General features: G+C 31.4%; 2 protein-coding genes across 2 annotated transcripts; one reads left to right on the forward strand and one right to left on the reverse strand.

Moving 5' to 3' along the window:
• The first annotated feature begins 223 nt into the window (after positions 1-223).
• LOC140059858 (U4/U6.U5 tri-snRNP-associated protein 1-like) lies at positions 224-10134 on the forward strand. Its single transcript, XM_072105811.1, has 18 exons — positions 224-605; positions 916-994; positions 1315-1527; positions 1834-1936; positions 2205-2288; positions 2446-2542; positions 2870-3009; positions 3285-3419; positions 3664-3824; positions 4199-4287; positions 4586-4728; positions 5203-5329; positions 5595-5746; positions 8050-8228; positions 8346-8481; positions 8732-8821; positions 8949-9076; positions 9166-10134. The coding sequence occupies exons 1-18, from the start codon at positions 398-400 to the stop codon at positions 9191-9193; spliced, it is 2292 nt and encodes a 763-aa protein (XP_071961912.1). The 5' UTR covers positions 224-397; the 3' UTR covers positions 9194-10134.
• On the reverse strand, positions 9772-19321 carry LOC140059857 (cation channel sperm-associated auxiliary subunit epsilon-like). The gene is made up of 30 exons (XM_072105810.1): positions 19307-19321; positions 18783-18876; positions 18521-18572; positions 17782-17858; positions 17427-17496; positions 17155-17246; positions 16931-17030; positions 16625-16749; positions 16405-16500; positions 15534-15677; positions 15303-15369; positions 14882-14984; positions 14559-14626; positions 14294-14416; positions 14052-14208; positions 13824-13910; positions 13587-13729; positions 13409-13488; positions 12821-12896; positions 12528-12641; positions 12124-12207; positions 11897-12016; positions 11684-11778; positions 11401-11422; positions 11217-11296; positions 11033-11132; positions 10832-10906; positions 10507-10655; positions 10149-10342; positions 9772-9904 (listed from the first exon to the last, which is right to left on the reverse strand). Exons 2-30 carry the CDS (start codon positions 18857-18859, stop codon positions 9843-9845), a joined length of 2832 nt encoding a protein of 943 aa, XP_071961911.1. The 5' UTR covers positions 18860-18876; positions 19307-19321; the 3' UTR covers positions 9772-9842.
• Between the last annotated feature and the right edge of the window lie 110 nt (positions 19322-19431).

Raw genomic sequence — 19431 nt, forward strand, 5'->3', positions numbered from 1 at the left:
TCATGTTTTTTCGTCTTGATTTCTGTTACAAATATTTGATTTATGTACAATTAACCAAATATTATATTTAAAATTCATGCCTGTACCTGAGCTTTAAAGACTATTATTAATAACGGTTGTTCGTGGGTGGTGTGTACGACGTGTGAGGTATCGTAACTAGAGAGGGCGGTAATTTTCAGCTTTTTTTCGTACATTGTACGTTTTGCGTGTGGTTGTTTGATAATAATATGGTCGTGCCCGAACCATTGGCCACCCTGCGTACGTGTTTTCTCCGCTCCATGAACTGCTCTAGGAGGTAGTGGTGAACATGCTAGTCTAGCCAGGCCTATTGCATTTATCCTTGTTTTTAACCTTATAAAAACATATTCTTTCTAATTTAAACAAGTAGTGTTTAATCATGGGATCTTCACGTAAAGATAAGGACGAAAAGAGGCATAAACACAAACATAAAGATCGTGATAGAGATAAAGAAAAGGACAGAAAACGTAGGCATAAACACCACAAGCGGGATCGATCTCATCGTGACCGTGATGATGATGTCGACGCCGGCGGAGAAGAAGGCATTCGTGAACCCAAAAGAGAGAAAATCTATGATGAATATCCAGGTAAATGATATCTATATATATAGACGTTACGTAGGCTAAACCTAAATTACTAAGGGACAATATCTACTTATTTACCTCAATTTCTAGCTAATAATATTCTATTCTAAAAAAGGGTATCTTTATAAATATAGCCTAGCTAGCCTATATATAGGCCTAGGCCTAGGCCTAATGGTAAGTAGAAGGCCAAGGCGAGGCTTGAAATGAAAAAACTCCATGTCATGAATTCAAGTATGCCATTTTATTCCTTTTGGCAGAGAGCGATATGTAAACGAGGAGAAAGAAACTAATGAATTTTGTTTTTATCTTCTAGAGTTTGAGAAGACTACTGAGGTCACACAATCTGTGGGTAGTGGTGGTTTCACAGAATCGTTAAGCATTGAAGAAACTAAGTATGTCATGAAGTCTCTACATTTTAATACAAAGCAACTAAAGTCCTGTGAACGTAATGTTACGTTGAGGATACTGAATTGACAGGATTCAACGATTTTACAGAAAAGGGGGCACAAATCAACGTAAAAATCATTAAAAACTCCAATCATTGAAGTTAAACCGATCGTTAAAACTGACCAATCAAATGATTCACAAATTAATTCTCGCCGTAACGTTATGTAGACAGCACAATAGGCTTTAGCCTTTAAACATTCCACAAATAATTAAGTTCTTTTATGAAAAAATAGCAAGTTTGGTACATTGTGTTATTCTTTTATAGTAAAATACGTTTAAAACTTGGACTTGCACCCCTTGAAAGCAGCAATGCCCCCAGACAAGATTCAGAAGATACAATGACAACAAGCATGGCCCCTGTTGGTTCTACAGATGTCCACAAGCCAGCAAAGAATCTGGCTGAAGAACGTAAAAAGAAGGCAATACAAGAAAAACTAAAACAGATTAAAGCTAAGAGGGAGATCAACAAAAAACTAAGGTAGAATTCAAATCTTAAGATTACACTTTATGTTATCTAAGTACAGTCAACTTTCTCAATACAGGACTCTCTGAAAACCATAAACTCTACCAATACCAGACATTTTTTGAGGACCAAAAGGTCCCAAATTTATTTTTACCATTAAAAACACATTCCGAATACCAGACTTTCCAGAAAACCAGGTATATATTTGGTCAGCCAAAGGGTGTCCGGTAGTGGGAGAGTTGACTCTACTTTCACTCCCAAGTAATGAGTTTCAAGTAATTGTACCACCATCATCATTCTTCAATTTTAATCTTTTTATAGCAAAGTAAAGACTCTTGGGGAAGATGACGATGTAGACGATATTCATGCCTGGGTTGAAAGAAGTCGAAAGATATCAAAAGAAAAAGCATTAGCTGATAAAAGGGTAAAAATATTAAGGCAGACTGAACTCAAATATATGTTTTAGAGAGATTTTAGAATTGAAATTTACAGAGCTAGTAATTTACAGAGCTAGTAATTTACAGAGCTAGTAATTTACAGAGCTAGTAATTTACAGAGCTAGTAATTTACAGAGCTAGTAATTTACAGAGCTAGTAATTTACAGAGCTAGTAATTTACAGAGCTAGTAATTTACAGAGCTAGTAATTTACAGAGCTAGTAATTTACAGAGCTAATTTCTAATTCCTTTCTAGGCAAAACTTTTAGAAGAAATGGATGCTGATTTTGGGATTGGAGCTTTGGTGGATGAGGAATTTAAGCAAACTAGCAAAGGAAAGGTAACTAATTTTAATGTATGGTTACTTGCCTGTTCTCTACAGTTTTACACAGTTTGTTAAAATGTTTATACCTATTTGTACAAAGTTGGTTTGTCTTCATCGTATGAAATAACTATCTTTAATTGTTCTAATCTCATTACTTTTACCTTATATTTAGAATTATAGTTCTAAAGATATAGCTGGTCTTCAAGTCCAACATTCAGTGAATTCTTTTAAAGAAGGCAAATCTGTAATTTTAACCCTAAAAGATTCAGGTATGTGTCAATTTATTCCCTCCCTCCTACACTAATCTAGTTACATTTATACTTGATGTAATTCTGTTTTTGTATGATGGTGTCTGTGAAGAGGGACAACAGTGACAGACTTGTTTGAGTCTCTATGTTCTCCTTCAATCAAATGTTTTGTTGTTTTATTTGTTCTGTAAAAGTACATTTTAATGTTTGATTTTGGTTGAAATAAATGTTGAATTGAATTAATCACAATAAATATCAGTATAATATGAAATACATCATTAGATTCTTAAAATATATTAAAAATTGCAAACACCAGCTATAAGGTAAATACTTTCCATTTCTTTGTAGGTATTTTAGATGAAGAGGATGATGCCTTGATAAATGTAAATATGATAGATGACTCTTTAGCTGCTAAAAATACTGAATTAAGAAAAGGAAAACCTGGTTACATCCCATATGAACAGGAAGAAGTTGATGAATTTGGAATAGTAAGTTAAACTGTTTATATAACTACTTGTAAGTTTCAAATTATGCCTCAAGAAAGTTATGGATATTTTTTTATTGTTAAGGCCAATTTACACAGACGAGTGATAAAGGTAAGCGTGCACGTTGTTTGTAAATGGTTATAAGGAATAACATAGATTCTATATTTTTATTCCCACTCATCTGACTTAATAGTCTTAGGACTGCTTTACTGAATCTGTCTTTTCTATTATATATTCTAATGTATTATGTAACAACTTTTACAATTATATTTTGCCAGGTTAGAAAAAAGACTGTCTTACAAAAGTATGATGAAGAGATTGATGGAAATCGCATAGAATCCTTCAAATTGGGAGAATCTAGTCGTCCAAGTAAAGTAACTCAAGAAGAGAAAATACGGCAAACATTACAAAAGGTAGTCATTAAATTTAGTATATTTTATTTAGTATCAGTTTACTCATTTATTCATATTGCTTGTTAATCTTATCAATGTTTAAGTAAGAAAGCTTTATTTTTCCATAAAAATAGAAATATTTACTGGCAAACAATAAAACATATAATTGATAAAAATAAAAATGTATACACAGATGATGAAAAGGAAAAACATAAACCACTATTATTTATGGATGAAAAGAATTTGATTTATTGTTTATTTGCAGCAAAGCCTTCATATGGATGAACCTATGATAGCAAGTGATTACTACACTAGTGTAGAAATGGAGAAGTTTAAAAAACCCAAGAAGCGTCGACGTAAAGTCAAGAAGTTTTCAGTAGATGACTTGACTCCAGACGACAGCAGCAGATCTGATCATGGATCCCGGTAACCTTCTATTACTTTATTATCTCTTTGGTCCCTCCCAATGTATTTAAGCAATCAGCTCTTGTAATTATAACTTGAATTCGTTTAAAAAATTATTAAAAACTCTTTTTGCCCAGGCTTATACATAGTCATGGGCCTAATTCTTTTCATTTTAAATTTGAAATTTTATTGTGCATTTAATCTGAGTGGATTGCATACTATAAGCATTCAAAAGCGCCTTGAGCACCTTTCGTGGCGAAGTGCACTCTAGAAATTTGTATTATTATTATTATGTAATAGAAGTCATACAGACAAATTAGTTTATCGTTTTCGTATATTACTTGAATTATAATTACGGTACATATAATATTATTGAACTTATTTTTTTGTTAAAGTCGAGGAGGAATACGTAAGAGGGAACTTGATGATGTTCCATCTAGAAATGATGATGCTATGGAATTGGATTTACCAGACATTGATGGAGGTAAATTGATAAAACAGTATTTTTATAAATTAGTCAAGTGACCACTTATTATAGAGCGAGAGAGTGGCCGAGCGGTTAAGACAGTGCAACCATAATTAACATCAGCACTCGCTCCATGGTTCTGGTGGAAAAACAAGTCTTCTGGCTCATGTGCACTTTAAAGAACCTAGTACATCTTTCGACGAATAGAGAGTTACCCCGGTGTACTAGTACATCACTAGTCTTTGACTTAGTATAAATAAACTAAAGCAACCAGATATGAACTTTGAATTACATAGACCTTTTCCACAAATTGTAGGAATTATCAGAGGACCAGTACAAATTAATCAGGATCAAAATGTTGTAATTGAAGATGATGCAGCCTTGGAATTGCAGCTTGCTCTTAATAAAGCACGAAGGATGAAATATAAGAAAGAACAAAATCAAGTTGACGGTGATAAGGTAAGCAAGGTGATGCACAGTTTTTGAGCAGGTAGTTTATTCAAATCGGGACATTTATTGTTGAGTAAGGTAAGCAAGGTGATGCACAGTTTTTGAACAGGTAGTTTATTCAAATCGGGACATTTATTGTTGAGTAAGGTAAGCAAGGTGATGCACAGTTTTTGAGCAGGTAGTTTATTCAAATCGGGACATTTATTGTTGAGTAAAGTAAGCAAGGTGATGCACAGTTTTTGAGCAGATAGTTTATTCAAATCGGGACATTTATTGTTGAGTTTCTCAACGTTTCTATCAATATGCTTTGATTGTCGTCAGGAGTGAGAATGCAGAAGAACAGGAAGCTGGGATTATAAGTGAATTAGGGTGGGACTGGTGTGAAAGGACATTTATTCAAATAAATAGGGAAACAACAATTATTAAATGCACAACATTTTATTTGTAATGTTTTTAATGCATTTTTATCTTTATTTTTAACAGTTAGTGGTAGAGTCTTTGAAACTAGAAAGAGACGTATCAATGGCTGAAGATTCAACAGTGAATCCTTCAATGGTTTTGAATGCTACCTCAGAATTCTGTAGGACACTCGGAGAAATACCATCATATCGTCAGTTTCCAATTTGTGTATTTTTGATATTGAAATGGAACAATTATATTTTCCAATTTATTATGTTTTATTTATATGGATAAGAATATCTGAAATAAAGGGTAATACTGTACTGATAAATGACCATTATTAATATTATTGTAACAATAAAACAACATTACAGTTTGGCTTTATTGGCTTTGGCAATTATCTTTTTCTTGAATTGTGAGTATTGGTTTAGAAATATATAAGAGTACTAATTATACTTGCTAATCTTTTTATCTAGACTCGCATATTCCTAAAGAAGAGGAAAATGAAGATGAAGTTATGGACTTTGAAAAAGAAGATACTGATCACATTGTAGATGAAGAAGGTTTAAATGCTTGGAGTCGAGTTAATCTTGATGACGATGAAGATGATGAAGAGGACGAAGAAAAAGTGAGTAACAGCTTTGTTTTGTTAACAATATTTAATATTTTCACCCAGCAGGATTAAAATGTTTCAACAAAGGTCATAAAGTATACTGAATACAGACTATAAACGTGTATAGTGTATTTGTGTATGTGATAAAGTATACTGAATACGGACTATAAACGTGTAAAGTGTATTTGTGTATGTCATAAAGTATACTGAATACAGACTATAAACGTGTATAGTGTATTTGTGTATGTGATAAAGTATACTGAATACAGACTATAAACGTGTATAGTGTATTTGTGTATGTGATAAAGTATACTGAATACAGACTATAAACGTGTATAGTGTATTTGTGTATGTGATAAAGTATACTGAATGCAGACTATAAACGTGTATAGTGTATTTGTGTATGTGATAAAGTATACTGAATACAGACTATAAACGTGTATAGTGTATTTGTGTATGTGATAAAGTATACTGAATGCAGACTATAAACGTGTATAGTGTATTTGTGTATGTGATAAAGTATACTGAATACAGACTATAAACGTGTATAGTGTATTTGTGTATGTGATAAAGTATACTGAATGCAGACTATAAACGTGTATAGTGTATTTGTGTATGTGATAAAGTATACTGAATGCAGACTATAAACGTGTATAGTGTATTTGTGTATGTGATAAAGTATACTGAATACAGACTATAAACGTGTATAGTGTATTTGTGTATGTGATAAAGTATACTGAATACAGACTATAAACGTGTATAGTGTATTTGTGTATGTGATAAAGTATACTGAATACAGACTGTAAACGTGTATAGTGTATTTGTGTATGTGATAAAGTATACTGAATACAGACTATAAACGTGTATAGTGTATTTGTGTATGTGATAAAGTATACTGAATGCAGACTATAAACGTGTATAGTGTATTTGTGTATGTGATAAAGTATACTGAATACAGACTATAAACGTGTATAGTGTATTTGTGTATGTGATAAAGTATACTGAATACAGACTATAAACGTGTATAGTGTATTTGTGTATGTGATAAAGTATACTGAATACAGACTATAAACGTGTATAGTGTATTTGTGTATGTGATAAAGTATACTGAATACAGACTATAAACGTGTATAGTGTATTTGTGTATGTGATAAAGTATACTGAATACAGACTATAAACGTGTATAGTGTATTTGTGTATGTGATAAAGTATACTGAATACAGACTATAAACGTGTATAGTGTATTTGTGTATGTGATAAAGTATACTGAATGCAGACTATAAACGTATATAGTGTATTTGTGTATGTGATAAAGTATACTGAATACAGACTATAAACGTGTATAGTGTATTTGTGTATGTGATAAAGTATACTGAATACAGACTATAAACGTGTAAAGTGTATTTGTGTATGTGATAAAGTATACTGAATACAGACTATAAACGTATATAGTGTATTTGTGTATGTCATAAAGTATACTGAATACAGACTATAAACGTGTATAGTGTATTTGTGTATGTGATAAAGTATACTGAATACAGACTATAAACGTATATAGTGTATTTGTGTATGTGATAAAGTATACTGAATACAGACTATAAACGTGTATAGTGTATTTGTGTATGTGATAAAGTATACTGAATACAGACTATAAACGTGTATAGTGTATTTGTGTATGTGATAAAGTATACTGAATGCAGACTATAAACGTATATAGTGTATTTGTGTATGTGATAAAGTATACTGAATACAGACTATAAACGTGTATAGTGTATTTGTGTATGTGATAAAGTATACTGAATACAGACTATAAACGTGTATAGTGTATTTGTGTATGTGATAAAGTATACTGAATGCAGACTATAAACGTGTATAGTGTATTTGTGTATGTGATAAAGTATACTGAATACAGACTATAAACGTGTATAGTGTATTTGTGTATGTGATAAAGTATACTGAATACAGACTATAAACGTGTATAGTGTATTTGTGTATGTGATAAAGTATACTGAATGCAGACTATAAACGTGTATAGTGTATTTGTGTATGTGATAAAGTATACTGAATACAGACTATAAACGTGTATAGTGTATTTGTGTATGTGATAAAGTATACTGAATACAGACTATAAACGTGTATAGTGTATTTGTGTATGTGATAAAGTATACTGAATGCAGACTATAAACGTGTATAGTGTATTTGTGTATGTGATAAAGTATACTGAATACAGACTATAAACGTGTATAGTGTATTTGTGTATGTGATAAAGTATACTGAATACAGACTATAAACGTGTATAGTGTATTTGTGTCAAACAGGAAACAGTAGGTGGCGCAGTACTAGAAGAAGAGCCATCTTTACAATCTGGGGTTGCAGGAGCTCTTCAAATGGCTGTCAATAAAGGATTTTTAGAAAAAGAACAAATCAAGAAATACAAAGCTGCCAAGGATAAATCTATCGAAGCACAAAATTTTCAAGTTGAGGACAAAAGTTTTCAGTAAGTATTGCAAGTAGTTGGAATTTCATCTTATTCAAACTGCAGATGTCCAACCCCCAAATCGGGAGACTTGGAATGTTTCAATTAGAATTAAAGAAATCATTTTTAATTTTACAGTGACATTGATGCGAAATACAACAAACATGACCGCTTTCGTGGCCCATCTTCTGATTTTAAAGAAAAGTCTGGATACAAACCTAGTTTTAATCTCATATACAAGGATGACTTTGGCAGAGATATTAATCAAAAAGAGGTAATCATTCATTATTCTGAGAAACCTAGTTCAGTAAACAACGATTTATGTGGTGTGTAAATAATTTTAAAAAGATATCAATCTAATCCACTGGACTTGTTTAGTAAACAACGACATTTCACAAGAATGAGAATATTCATATCTGGAATTTAAATAATTGCTTTCTGGGTTTTTTCTTTGTAATTGCAACATGTAAACACACACACTGTATAATACTGCCCTCTAGTAAAAAAGTAATGTTACTTTACAGGCATTTCGCATACTGTCTCATCGCTTTCATGGAAAGCGTTCAGGAAAGCTGAAAACTGAGAGACGACTAAAGAAAATTGCTGGAGAAGAGGTAAGGGTAACATAATCAATGTTGATGTCCCATGTAATATACTCTACAAGTTAGGTACAACATTTGTCTAAAATAAATTAAAAAATAATTCATTTTTATATTTTAAAATTGATTTTCCTTTCTCTAGGCACTGTTAAAAATGTCTTCTGTTGATACTCCACTTGGAACAGTTGCCATGTTACAAGAGAAACAGCGAGCTATGCAGTCTCCGTACATTATGCTGAGTGGAGGTGGCAGCAATGTACTCAATGCAGCGTAAGTACAAGTAATGATAAAAAAATAGTAATAAGAACCTTGAGATTTAAAAGAATTAAAAGTTTTAAATATTTTTGTTTTCTCCACAGAAATGTAATGACCAAAGGGAACAACTGAGGCACAATAATATAAAGCAGTTTAATCACAAACGAACATATTTACAATGGTATAGTCAGGGTTTATACTGACACAATACAATTCACTTCAACCTGAAAGCCAAAACTAAAGTAACACGGTAAAAACTAATACTGTACCTACTAAACCTAGTTCTGTATATTTAAAGCTGCAGACAGATAATAGTCAGAGTTCAGTAGAACATAAATACTCATAATCTACCTAAGCGTGCAGATAGTATTGTTGATCTTGACTTTCCCATTTTTATTATTTTATCACTGACTCTTAGTGTAATTAATTAATGGTTTCATTTCCACAATACTGCAGTTGTTTTTGTTACGTTTATTTTATACTGTAGTTGATCATCATATGCATTTTAATTTCTTTTTTGTTTTTACATTAAATATCTTTGTCTGTTCTATACAGTGATTTTTATTATTATTGGAAGGGTTCTTCTGGAATTTGTTATTTTATATACTGTATTTGTTTTAACCAAATCCTAACAAAATTTGGTGTCCAATGGAGTCTTCTTTAACCAAATCTTAACACAAATTGGTGTCCAATGGAGTCTCCTTTAACCAACATCGGAAGATATTTTAAACTTTTTACACTAATAAGGAACAGTTGTGAGAGATCCATAACATAAAATCATTTATGCATATGCTATTTCAGTATCGTTCTTGCTCCACTGGGAATTGTTGGCAGATTCTTCATCTGTAATCATAATTAGTATTGTTATTCAATAGGAGAAAGTCTTTGTTAACAAATACTAAACTTATTAAAGTATTAAGCGCTATCTACACTATCAAACTTGATTTGACCAAAAAAAATGTGATGTGCCCATATATGGACATGATGATGTCATATCACTACCATATTTGGGCACAGCACACATTTTTGTCAAACTACTTTGATAGTGTAGAGAGAGCTTTAAAGACCAGTCATATTTGTATTTTACCTTTATTTATTATCAAATGTCTGATGTTCCGTGTTGCTATGTGTGCCTTTCTAAAGTAAATATATGATATTGCAGCGATTGTTAGTGAAATACTTGTAAACAATCCAAGTACCATCTCCATCACTGAGTTACTTGTATCACCACTGTCAAGATATTCCACTCTCACTGCAAATTTAGTCTCCAAAACACAGAAACTAAAAAGAAACTTACTTAAAAAAACCTCTTATTATCTTTTATTTACTGTCTAAAGCTTAGTCTACACACATATCACTACCATATTTGGGTACATCACACTTTTGTTGTCAAGCTAGTTTGATAGTGTAGAGAAAGCTTAACAATAGTTTGGTATCCATCTTACCTGTAATGAACATCAACTACAAGAGCTGTGAACTGAAACATTGCATTTTGTTTATTTTGCCACTTAACAGATGATAATCCTGATTGATTCATTATAGGATATGGCTGAAATAAGTCAGCTGTGTTGTCACATGAGGAGCAGCTATCGTTCTAAAAGATAAAAAAAAAAAAAAAAAAAAAATATGCTAGTGATAAGCCCAAATATAGTAGTGATATGACATCATCGTGTCCATATATGGGCTTGTCACATAAAGTTTGATAGTGTAGACAGAGCTTAAGAGATCTTATTGATGCATTCGGTGCTTCTCCATTCCATTATTACATACCATTTGACTAGGATATTCAAAATTTGCAACGATTTCACTCATTGACAACCAGGTAAAACCATTACAGCATCTTGCCTGAAATTAAATAATAATGTTTAAGCATTCCAGTCATCTCCCGCTAAAATGAAATTCCTCTTTATATTTTGGATAAAATTAAAATAATATTACATACTACATCATACTATATTTTAAAGGACAAACCTGCTTAATAGTTGTATTATATGTGTATTCTGTTCTTTGGTTTTCCTCCCATATCATGAAGTTAGCTGAAACATCTCTAACATATTTATCGCCATCATATCTAAACATTATAAACAACATTTTCAAATGTTCTTTATTATTAAATAACATCTTGATTAACAACAACTTTTGCTAACATACTTACAGCTGGACTGTTGGTTGAAATAGTTGATTATGATTGCTTTGTATTGGACATCCATATGTTTCAAAATCATATTCTACAGTCTACAAGACAGATATATTATTCTATTTTATCCTGTATGGTTAGAATTTGAATGTGCTATTAGTTGGTCAATAGTTAATGTATATATCAAATAATTCTCCCTTACCGTCTCTGTATGTGTTGCTGATCTGAAATAGATTAAAATTACCAAAGCCATATTTAGGAAACTTAGAATCGTAGTTAATAATAATGCATAACTCTTATGTTGTGCTTAATGCTCTAAGCGCTTCACATGTTACCACAGTCATTTTGAATTAAATGCGTATGATAACATATTTCCATGATCAGTGCAGTTGTGTTTTGACCTTACCAGGTGCCCATTTTGTACACCTGTGAGGAGATCAGAGCCAAATGTTGGTAGTATGAAAAGTGGTAAAATGCTCGCTTACTCTGGAATCACAAACTGTTGTGTATGGTCACATGATCGGGGTTTAACAACTTTAATATGTCTACCCGGAGGACATCCAACTGATATCTTTGTTACCTGCGGTGAAATTACAGTAATGATATATAAATAAATGTTTACATTAATATTGTGATATAGAGTATACACGGATACAACAATTATTGGCAGTAAGTGTGTACTCAAAGTTATTACTTACCATTCCTAAAGGTTGAAATGGTTCCGTTTTCTGTGATTTGGCTTCTAATACCATAATCCCCTGAGCATTAGATTTGTTATCAACACGAGTCAAATCTGTATTTGCAACTACCTTAACAACCTAATTAAAACAATCATAAATTCCCTAAATTCTTACACACTGAAAACAATGCTTTCTCTAAAATATGATTTTAGTATTTATTTTATGATCTATATTTTAAGGCCTACCTTGGAAATCCCTTGGTTCCCTGGAAAAAATGTTATTTCATCTGTAACGGCCAACGATGCTAGATGAGAATTACTAACTCCTATCTGGAGCAAAAATATGTTAAGCATAATAAAGTCATAACACAAACTCAACACAAATATTTTGTTCATCCAACAATGCTAGATGAGAATTTACTTAATAATAAATAATAATTGTCTTTTGTATACCGCTTAACCAAAATTAATTTTCTCTAAAGCACTAAGAACACAAGGTTTGAATTAGGTAGAAATTACACCATTTCATTTTCTATACGAAAGAGATGGGTATTCAATATGTCAATAGAGTTGGCATTTTATCTAGAGCAACAAAAGTAAAGTGAAAGCATCCACATTTTAATACATTTTGAACTAATGGACATACTTGCCTGGATTTCATCTGCTTCTTGTACTGAATGAATTAAGTTCACTTTGAATTCAATTTCATCATTAAGGTCAAGATGTACAACCTCTGGATTGAACACTGATTCATATCTTACAAACTTGAATAAATTAAAATATATATATATTTTATATTTATTATTTCCAATTTCCATATACAATAAATAGAAAAACAAAACAAATATAAAAGGCAAGGAAACCAAACAGGTATACATTCAAGACATCAATAATCATATATATAATAGTATACAAATATATTTATTTTTAAAAAAGCACTTACTGGGTACAGATTTGGGTATAAAACTAATTCTACCTCCGTCAACAATGGATAGGGTTGTCTTAAAATGTCACCATCACTAAAAAATATTGCCAAAACATAATGAAAAACTTAAGTTAAGTGAATACGTAAATGTTCCTAAAATACATTTGGTAATACTGCTTTAAATATTCTATATTATGAGTCCCCACCATACCTTAGTAAGTTCACTAAAATATTAATTAAGAGTCAAATGGCCGAGAGGTTAAGGCAGGGGGGAAACGTTTATTGTACCTAAAGAGCCAACAACATCAGCAAGGGTTCGAGGTCGACTCGCTCCTAATTCTGGTGGTGGAAAAAGTCTTCTCGGATAAGGACTATAAAACGTAGGTCCAGTGTACACAGTTATAACCTGTGTGCACTTAAAGAACCCAGTTCATTATTCAAGAAGAGTAGAGGGTTACCCTGGTAAACTGGTTCACAAAATAGCCCATTTATCATGAGGATTACCACCTATCTGATAGGACAGTGATTAATTTACTATTTGTAACCTTGCCCACATTGCCACAGACATAAAATAAAAAATTCGGAATAAAGAAGATGTATTCTTACCATACTGTAATAATATAAAATCGACTAAGAACATCAAAATATAGGCTTGTTGATATATCTTGTGAATGATAAGGATTCAACTATTTGAAACGAATAACAACCAATTAAGTATATAAACAGTGAAAGAAACTAATAGTTAATAATTGATCTAAAAAAATAGATTTTTTTAAACACCTGCCTGAATAAATTTGTGTGAATATAATTTAGTGTAGTACAGTTGGTTGTTATCGCTCAACAAAACAATATCATTATGTCTACTGACTAAAACTTGTTGAATGGATCCATTATGAAGGTTTAGGTCCATCATACCATTTGATTTACCTGTAAAGTAGTAAATTGTTTAAATTTTGACCTTGATGTAATATAATATTATTTCTGATGACCTAGTAACAATAATATAGACATTATTTCTTACCCATATCAAAGCTGTAGTAAACATGCATTGTATCCCAAAAGATTACATTTATGCCGCTTGATGAAAATATTTCCAGCTCAACATTTCCTTAAATAAATGACATTAATAGTCATGTTTATACTAACATAAAATAAGAAACATACCTGGTACATTGCATAAAATTGTCGTGAATCATAATAAATAAACATAAATATACTACTACATATACTAGGCCTACTTCGCATATACCTGTAAATATACCATGGATAGATACAGCAAAGTATGTCCATGATTTTTGCTTCAAATTATAAACCACAAATACTGATGATTTAATGTCATTCTTTAATGTTAATAGCATCAATAACTGCTTCTGACCAAATGCGAACTTTGAATTTTCAATAGTCATCTAAAAGCAAGAAAATATATTGAATTAATTCCTTATTATTGAATTTTTAAATATATTAATAATATATAGTTATGTTACTGCTTACCCTATAGTTGTAATCAAATCCTAGATCAGTGGCGAGAGGCAGTCTAAGTTGTTCAAATTGCAGATTCTCCATTATTCTTACAAAGATTGATTCATTTGTCCAAGCTGCAACTATGTCTTCTTCCTGTAAATAATATAATTTTAGTGGACAAATTGTTCAATTAATTCAAACACCATGAATTTAAATTTAAACCAATTTTGAATGTGAACTATTAGCTAATAAATGTGAAAGAAATGTATGTGAAAGAAAAATGTATACAGCTTACTGGATATAAAGGAGAGTTTAAGCAATTTTGTTGCACTGCAATTCCAAGGATCTTTCCCAAATTGTAAACTTGAAAATAAATAAATCATTATTTAGTCATGAGAAAAACACAAATATATGAAGTAAGAAGAAAAAATAACAACAATAATAATAATAATAATAATAATAATAATAATAATAGACAGGATGTTTTTTGTTGTTGTTCTTTCAATATTTATTTAGAAACAGTTCAAGAAATAAAAGAATCATATATTTACAATAACTTAAATGGTAACAATAAATGAACTGTTTCAGGAAAAAGAAGTAAAAGCACTTGTCTAGTACCTTGAGTTTCAACTATGTTATAAATGTTCAAGATTACACCATCATTCATCAATAACCAAAGAGAATTTGAAGAAAATGCAACGCTTCTCACAACGTATGCATCCTATAAATATAATGTGTATATGTTACTGTTAAAATATTTTACCCCAAAAAATACACGTCGAAGAATCATCAAACATTCTACACAGTCACTCAAACCAGTTACTTAGATCATGGTGGTATAAAATTAGGTTTACACCTCCATGAGGACCCCTTCTGAAACAAGCTTCCTAGCTTAAAGGGTTATCCTCTGCTTTACCATAACAGTTATAATTATTTAGTTTCTGTATGATTTTGTTAATTTCCAATCATAATGTATTGTATTATGGATATTATGAATAGCAATGAATATTACAAACATGCTTAAACATACAGTACTTACCAAAGGTAAATTTACTGTGATGTTCTGTATGGTTAAGAATCCAGTATTTGTCAAGAAAACATCTCCACTACAAAATATACAATAAGCAACCATATATGGTAAAGATAGTAGCAAACATGCAACTTTAATTGTGTTCCTCGAAAAATTTCATCTGGTTTCTAATTAATATTGCATAAAAAAAAAATTATTTTGTTGTTGCTCTAAAATATATAACTACAGTTAATGACTTACTCTGTCATTATTACTGCCAGATGTGGCGAGCAAATACTAGCAATTAGTTTTGGTGCCGTGGATGAGTTTGATACTAGATTTTCTGGTCCATCGACTGAAACGCTCCCAAATTCTGGTTGAATAATTAGTACCCACTTGGTGTCTCTTTAAACAAAATGTATATATCTATAGATCAGATACATCCATGTTTCTGTTTATAAATCAGGCAAATTACTGAAAAAATGACAATGCTGTGGGTATCAGTGGCTGGATCTCAATGGACATACAAATAAAATAAGCACTGAAAAAATGACAATGCTGTGGGTATCAGTGATTGGATCTCAATGGACATACAAATAAAATAAGCACTGAAAAAATGACAATGCTGTGGGTATCAGTGATTGGATGTCAATGGACATACAAATAAAATAAGCACTGAAAAAATGACAATGCTGTGGGTATCAGTGATTGGATGTCAATGGACATACAAATAAAATAAGCACTGAAAAAATGACAATGCTGTGGGTATCAGTGATTGGATCTCAATGGACATACAAATAAAATAAGCACTGAAAAAATGACAATGCTGTGGGTATCAGTGGCCGGATCTCAATGGACATACAAATAAAATAAGCACTGAAAAAATGACAATGCTGTGGGTATCAGTGGCCGGATCTCAATGGACATACAAAATGACAATGCTGTGGGTATCAGTGGCCGGATCTCAATGGACATACAAAATGACAATGCTGTGGGTATCAGTGGCCGGATCTCAATGGACATACAAATAAAGAAAGCAAAAAACTAAATCATAACTATAAAGTAAAATAGCCAGAAAGAAATTGTCCCTTCCTCAGTGCAAGTGAGCATGTTTCTCTTTATGATTACAAACCTGATAAAGCAGCTGTCTTGTGAAATATGTGAATATCCTACTATGGTTACATACGTCCAATATGCAATCGGTAGTTCCAAGGGTATTTCCCAGCAACTATATAACAATATTTTTAAATAATTAACACATTTTTAATGTGAATTTTTTAGAATATAAAAAGTGGAAAAAGGCAAACTTGAGTCTTTTCGGAAAAGAACTTTACCATTTATTATCAACCTACCTACAATTCTGATTGAAATTTAGTGTAGTAAAAACTTTAACATTTCCTCTTGTTTTTTCGTGAAAAATTTGCAGTTGTGGTTCTTGTCGCTTCAAGTGAAAAAGCTCAGATAGTATTCTTGAACCCTAAAAAGTTAAATATTTGAACATTCCAAATTTCTCATTTGCTCTAGGAGTTATTTATTTTTAAACAAAAATTGTGACACACTTATGTAGCCATGGATTATTGATTAATCCATGATGTAACTCATATCACCCAAAAATGCCTGAAAACATGCAAAACCATGAATAAAAAATGTTTACAAACCTGGGATGGTTCTTTAGCAAAGCCTTTTAATTCTTCAGTATCAACATTGTTTTTAGTATTTATTATCCAAACATTTATGGTCACAACTTCATTTGTAGAACTAATAAGAATTGATAGGGTTTCAAATTATATGAAAATAAATGGCAAAGGTTAAGCTCATAATTATAATGCTGAGCTACACTACTGTATGTTTCTTTTTTATTCAATAAAGTTGAGAAGCATACCTGTTCCTTTTAGGTGACACGTACCATTGGTAACAGAATGGGTCATCTTCAACTTTTAATACTTTGGTACAATTGTTGTAACTGTCTTGGTTCTATAAATAATATCTCAATATCTAACTACAATAGAGGAATTATAAGGAATATTTATGATGTGGCCTACTGTGCTGTACTGTAGTTCCAATGTGAAACTCCAGACAATACTAACTAAATTATCAATTGATAAAACTACCAATGAGTTTTTGGTAGTTTTTTCAAAAAATATTTTGTCTTACCTGTTCTATCTCAATAACTGTTATTGAATAAAACCCTGGTTTTGTGCAATAGATAGAAGTCTGTTTGGCACTAAAAGAGATTATAAAAAATAAGAGTGTAACACTATGTTTCTGTCTACCACATATTGTGTATGGGAACTTCTGAAAATGACAACCATGAGGTGATATTGATTCTACATTTTGTCCTTTATTAGAATATTTTCAAAGATAAATCTGTGATCAAACAAAATATAACAGAACAACAAAAAGATTAAAGATTGACCAATTAGATAAGCAAGGTACCTTTGTTTGTTATAATACAATATTATCATATTGATGAACTACCACATCTATTTAAGATAACATTAATTTTAACCTGAAATCTTCAACTTGACAGTTCTGTGGTATGATCCATTTAATTTCATCAGCAGTTCCCAAGTACTCCACCATAAACTAAACATTTAACCAAATCAGATTAACTAATTAATAATATTAGAGATGTATTTACCTAAAAAACTGTAATTTAAATCAAAACATAGTAAAATTGGCTGCAAGCCAATGGATTTTTGGTTAACTTTAACCATTTATTTTGTCATTTTATAAGGGAAAACATTATTTTTTCAGGGTTTTTTTCACGGAAGTGAGTTAAACTACAAAATAATGTATTACAAGTCTGATTTGATTAATCTTTATTTTTCATGTTTTTTTTTGGTGAGTGGGTTACCTTTAAAAATAAAAATTTATAAAACAGACTGTAAATAGGCCATTTTGCAGTTTTAATGTAGTTATTCACTTCCATTGGAAAAATAAACAAATATAATGATTTAACTTCTAAAAAGTCAAAATAAACAGTTTAAATTGAACTAAAACCCATTGTCTGACAAAAAAAAATTGACTATTTTTGCTTTAAATTACAGTTTTTTCATGTAAATATTTTTTTTACAGATTAAATTGTTCAAGGTAAATAACTATCATGTGACATTAAAATGGCATATTCAAACAACAAAAATTAAAACAATTTTGTTTTTGAGGGGGGACAATACATCTTTAAATTGTCTAATTAGACCTAATAAATATTTAAATTGTGTATAGGCCTACATCAAGAAAAAGAGTACCTTGTTCGATGTTGATAGAGTGACCAAATCAAGATATTCATTTGGAGTTACTCTACAAAATAGAAGAAAACATTAGTAGTATACAACAAATTTGATCTAAAATTATATTGTTGTTTGATCACGAAAGGTGAGTAAATAATTACAAAAACATGGTAGAGATTTTTATTTAATTGTTGTTTTTTGTTAGAGGGCCTAGGCCTAACTAACATTAAGGACTTTTTTTAGATTAGGCCAGGTAATTCAATGAATTTAAAAATCATACCTCCATAGACATGACAGAAGAGCAGGAGTTTCAGCTATGCATGAATACAAAAGGCTAAAAACTAGTAACAAAATCATCTTCTCGGTTGTTGAACCTGGTGATTAAAAAACATTAAAAATACCTAAGCCTAGATTAGTAGGCCTAGGCCACCCGCTAGGCCTACCCTACTTCTAGACTAGGCCTATGCTAGGTTAGTTTCTAAAGTTTCTTTGTATGTTTAAGCTAGGCCGAGAAGAAAGACATCCAGTAGGCCTAGGCCTAGTTAGATACTTGATCTAGGGCTTGCTAGTTCCTACACAAGTACTAGGACTACTATCCGAGGCTAGCTAATAATATTGTAGGCCGTAGATAGTTAGGCCCTAGGCCTAGTACTAACTAGCCTAGGCCTAGGTAGGCCTAGCCTAGGCATCATGAATTCTTTTATTATACGATTAATTACAGAAATTAAGATAGAAGCCTCTAAGTCTAAAAACTAGCCTAGAAAGGATTATTACTACTGCTACTACTGTATACTAGGCCTTTGCCTAGATAAGCCAGGACCAGCCGTCTAATAATAACTATACTATCTAGGCCTAGGCCTATGCCTAATAACTGCACTAGCTAGGCTGCCTCTTGCTGCTGCTCAGAGCTACGACGTAGGTACGGTTCA

Source organism: Antedon mediterranea, chromosome 10 (assembly GCF_964355755.1).
Source record: "Antedon mediterranea chromosome 10, ecAntMedi1.1, whole genome shotgun sequence".
Lineage (NCBI taxonomy): Eukaryota > Metazoa > Echinodermata > Crinoidea > Comatulida > Antedonidae > Antedon > Antedon mediterranea.

Coding starts and splice junctions, on each gene's coding strand:
- LOC140059857 (XM_072105810.1), bottom strand. CDS start 18,859: ATGATTTTGTTACTAGTTTTTAGCCTTTTGTATTCATGCATAGCTGAA. Junction 13,730..13,823: donor TTACTACAGCTTTGATATGG/GTAAGAAATAAT, acceptor ACTACTTTACAG/GTAAATCAAATGGTATGATG. Junction 9,905..10,148: donor ACATTTGATAATAAATAAAG/GTAAAATACAAA, acceptor TTATGATTACAG/ATGAAGAATCTGCCAACAAT.
- LOC140059858 (XM_072105811.1), top strand. CDS start 398: ATGGGATCTTCACGTAAAGATAAGGACGAAAAGAGGCATAAACACAAA. Junction 1,937..2,204: donor AAGCATTAGCTGATAAAAGG/GTAAAAATATTA, acceptor ATTCCTTTCTAG/GCAAAACTTTTAGAAGAAAT. Junction 2,543..2,869: donor TTTAACCCTAAAAGATTCAG/GTATGTGTCAAT, acceptor ATTTCTTTGTAG/GTATTTTAGATGAAGAGGAT.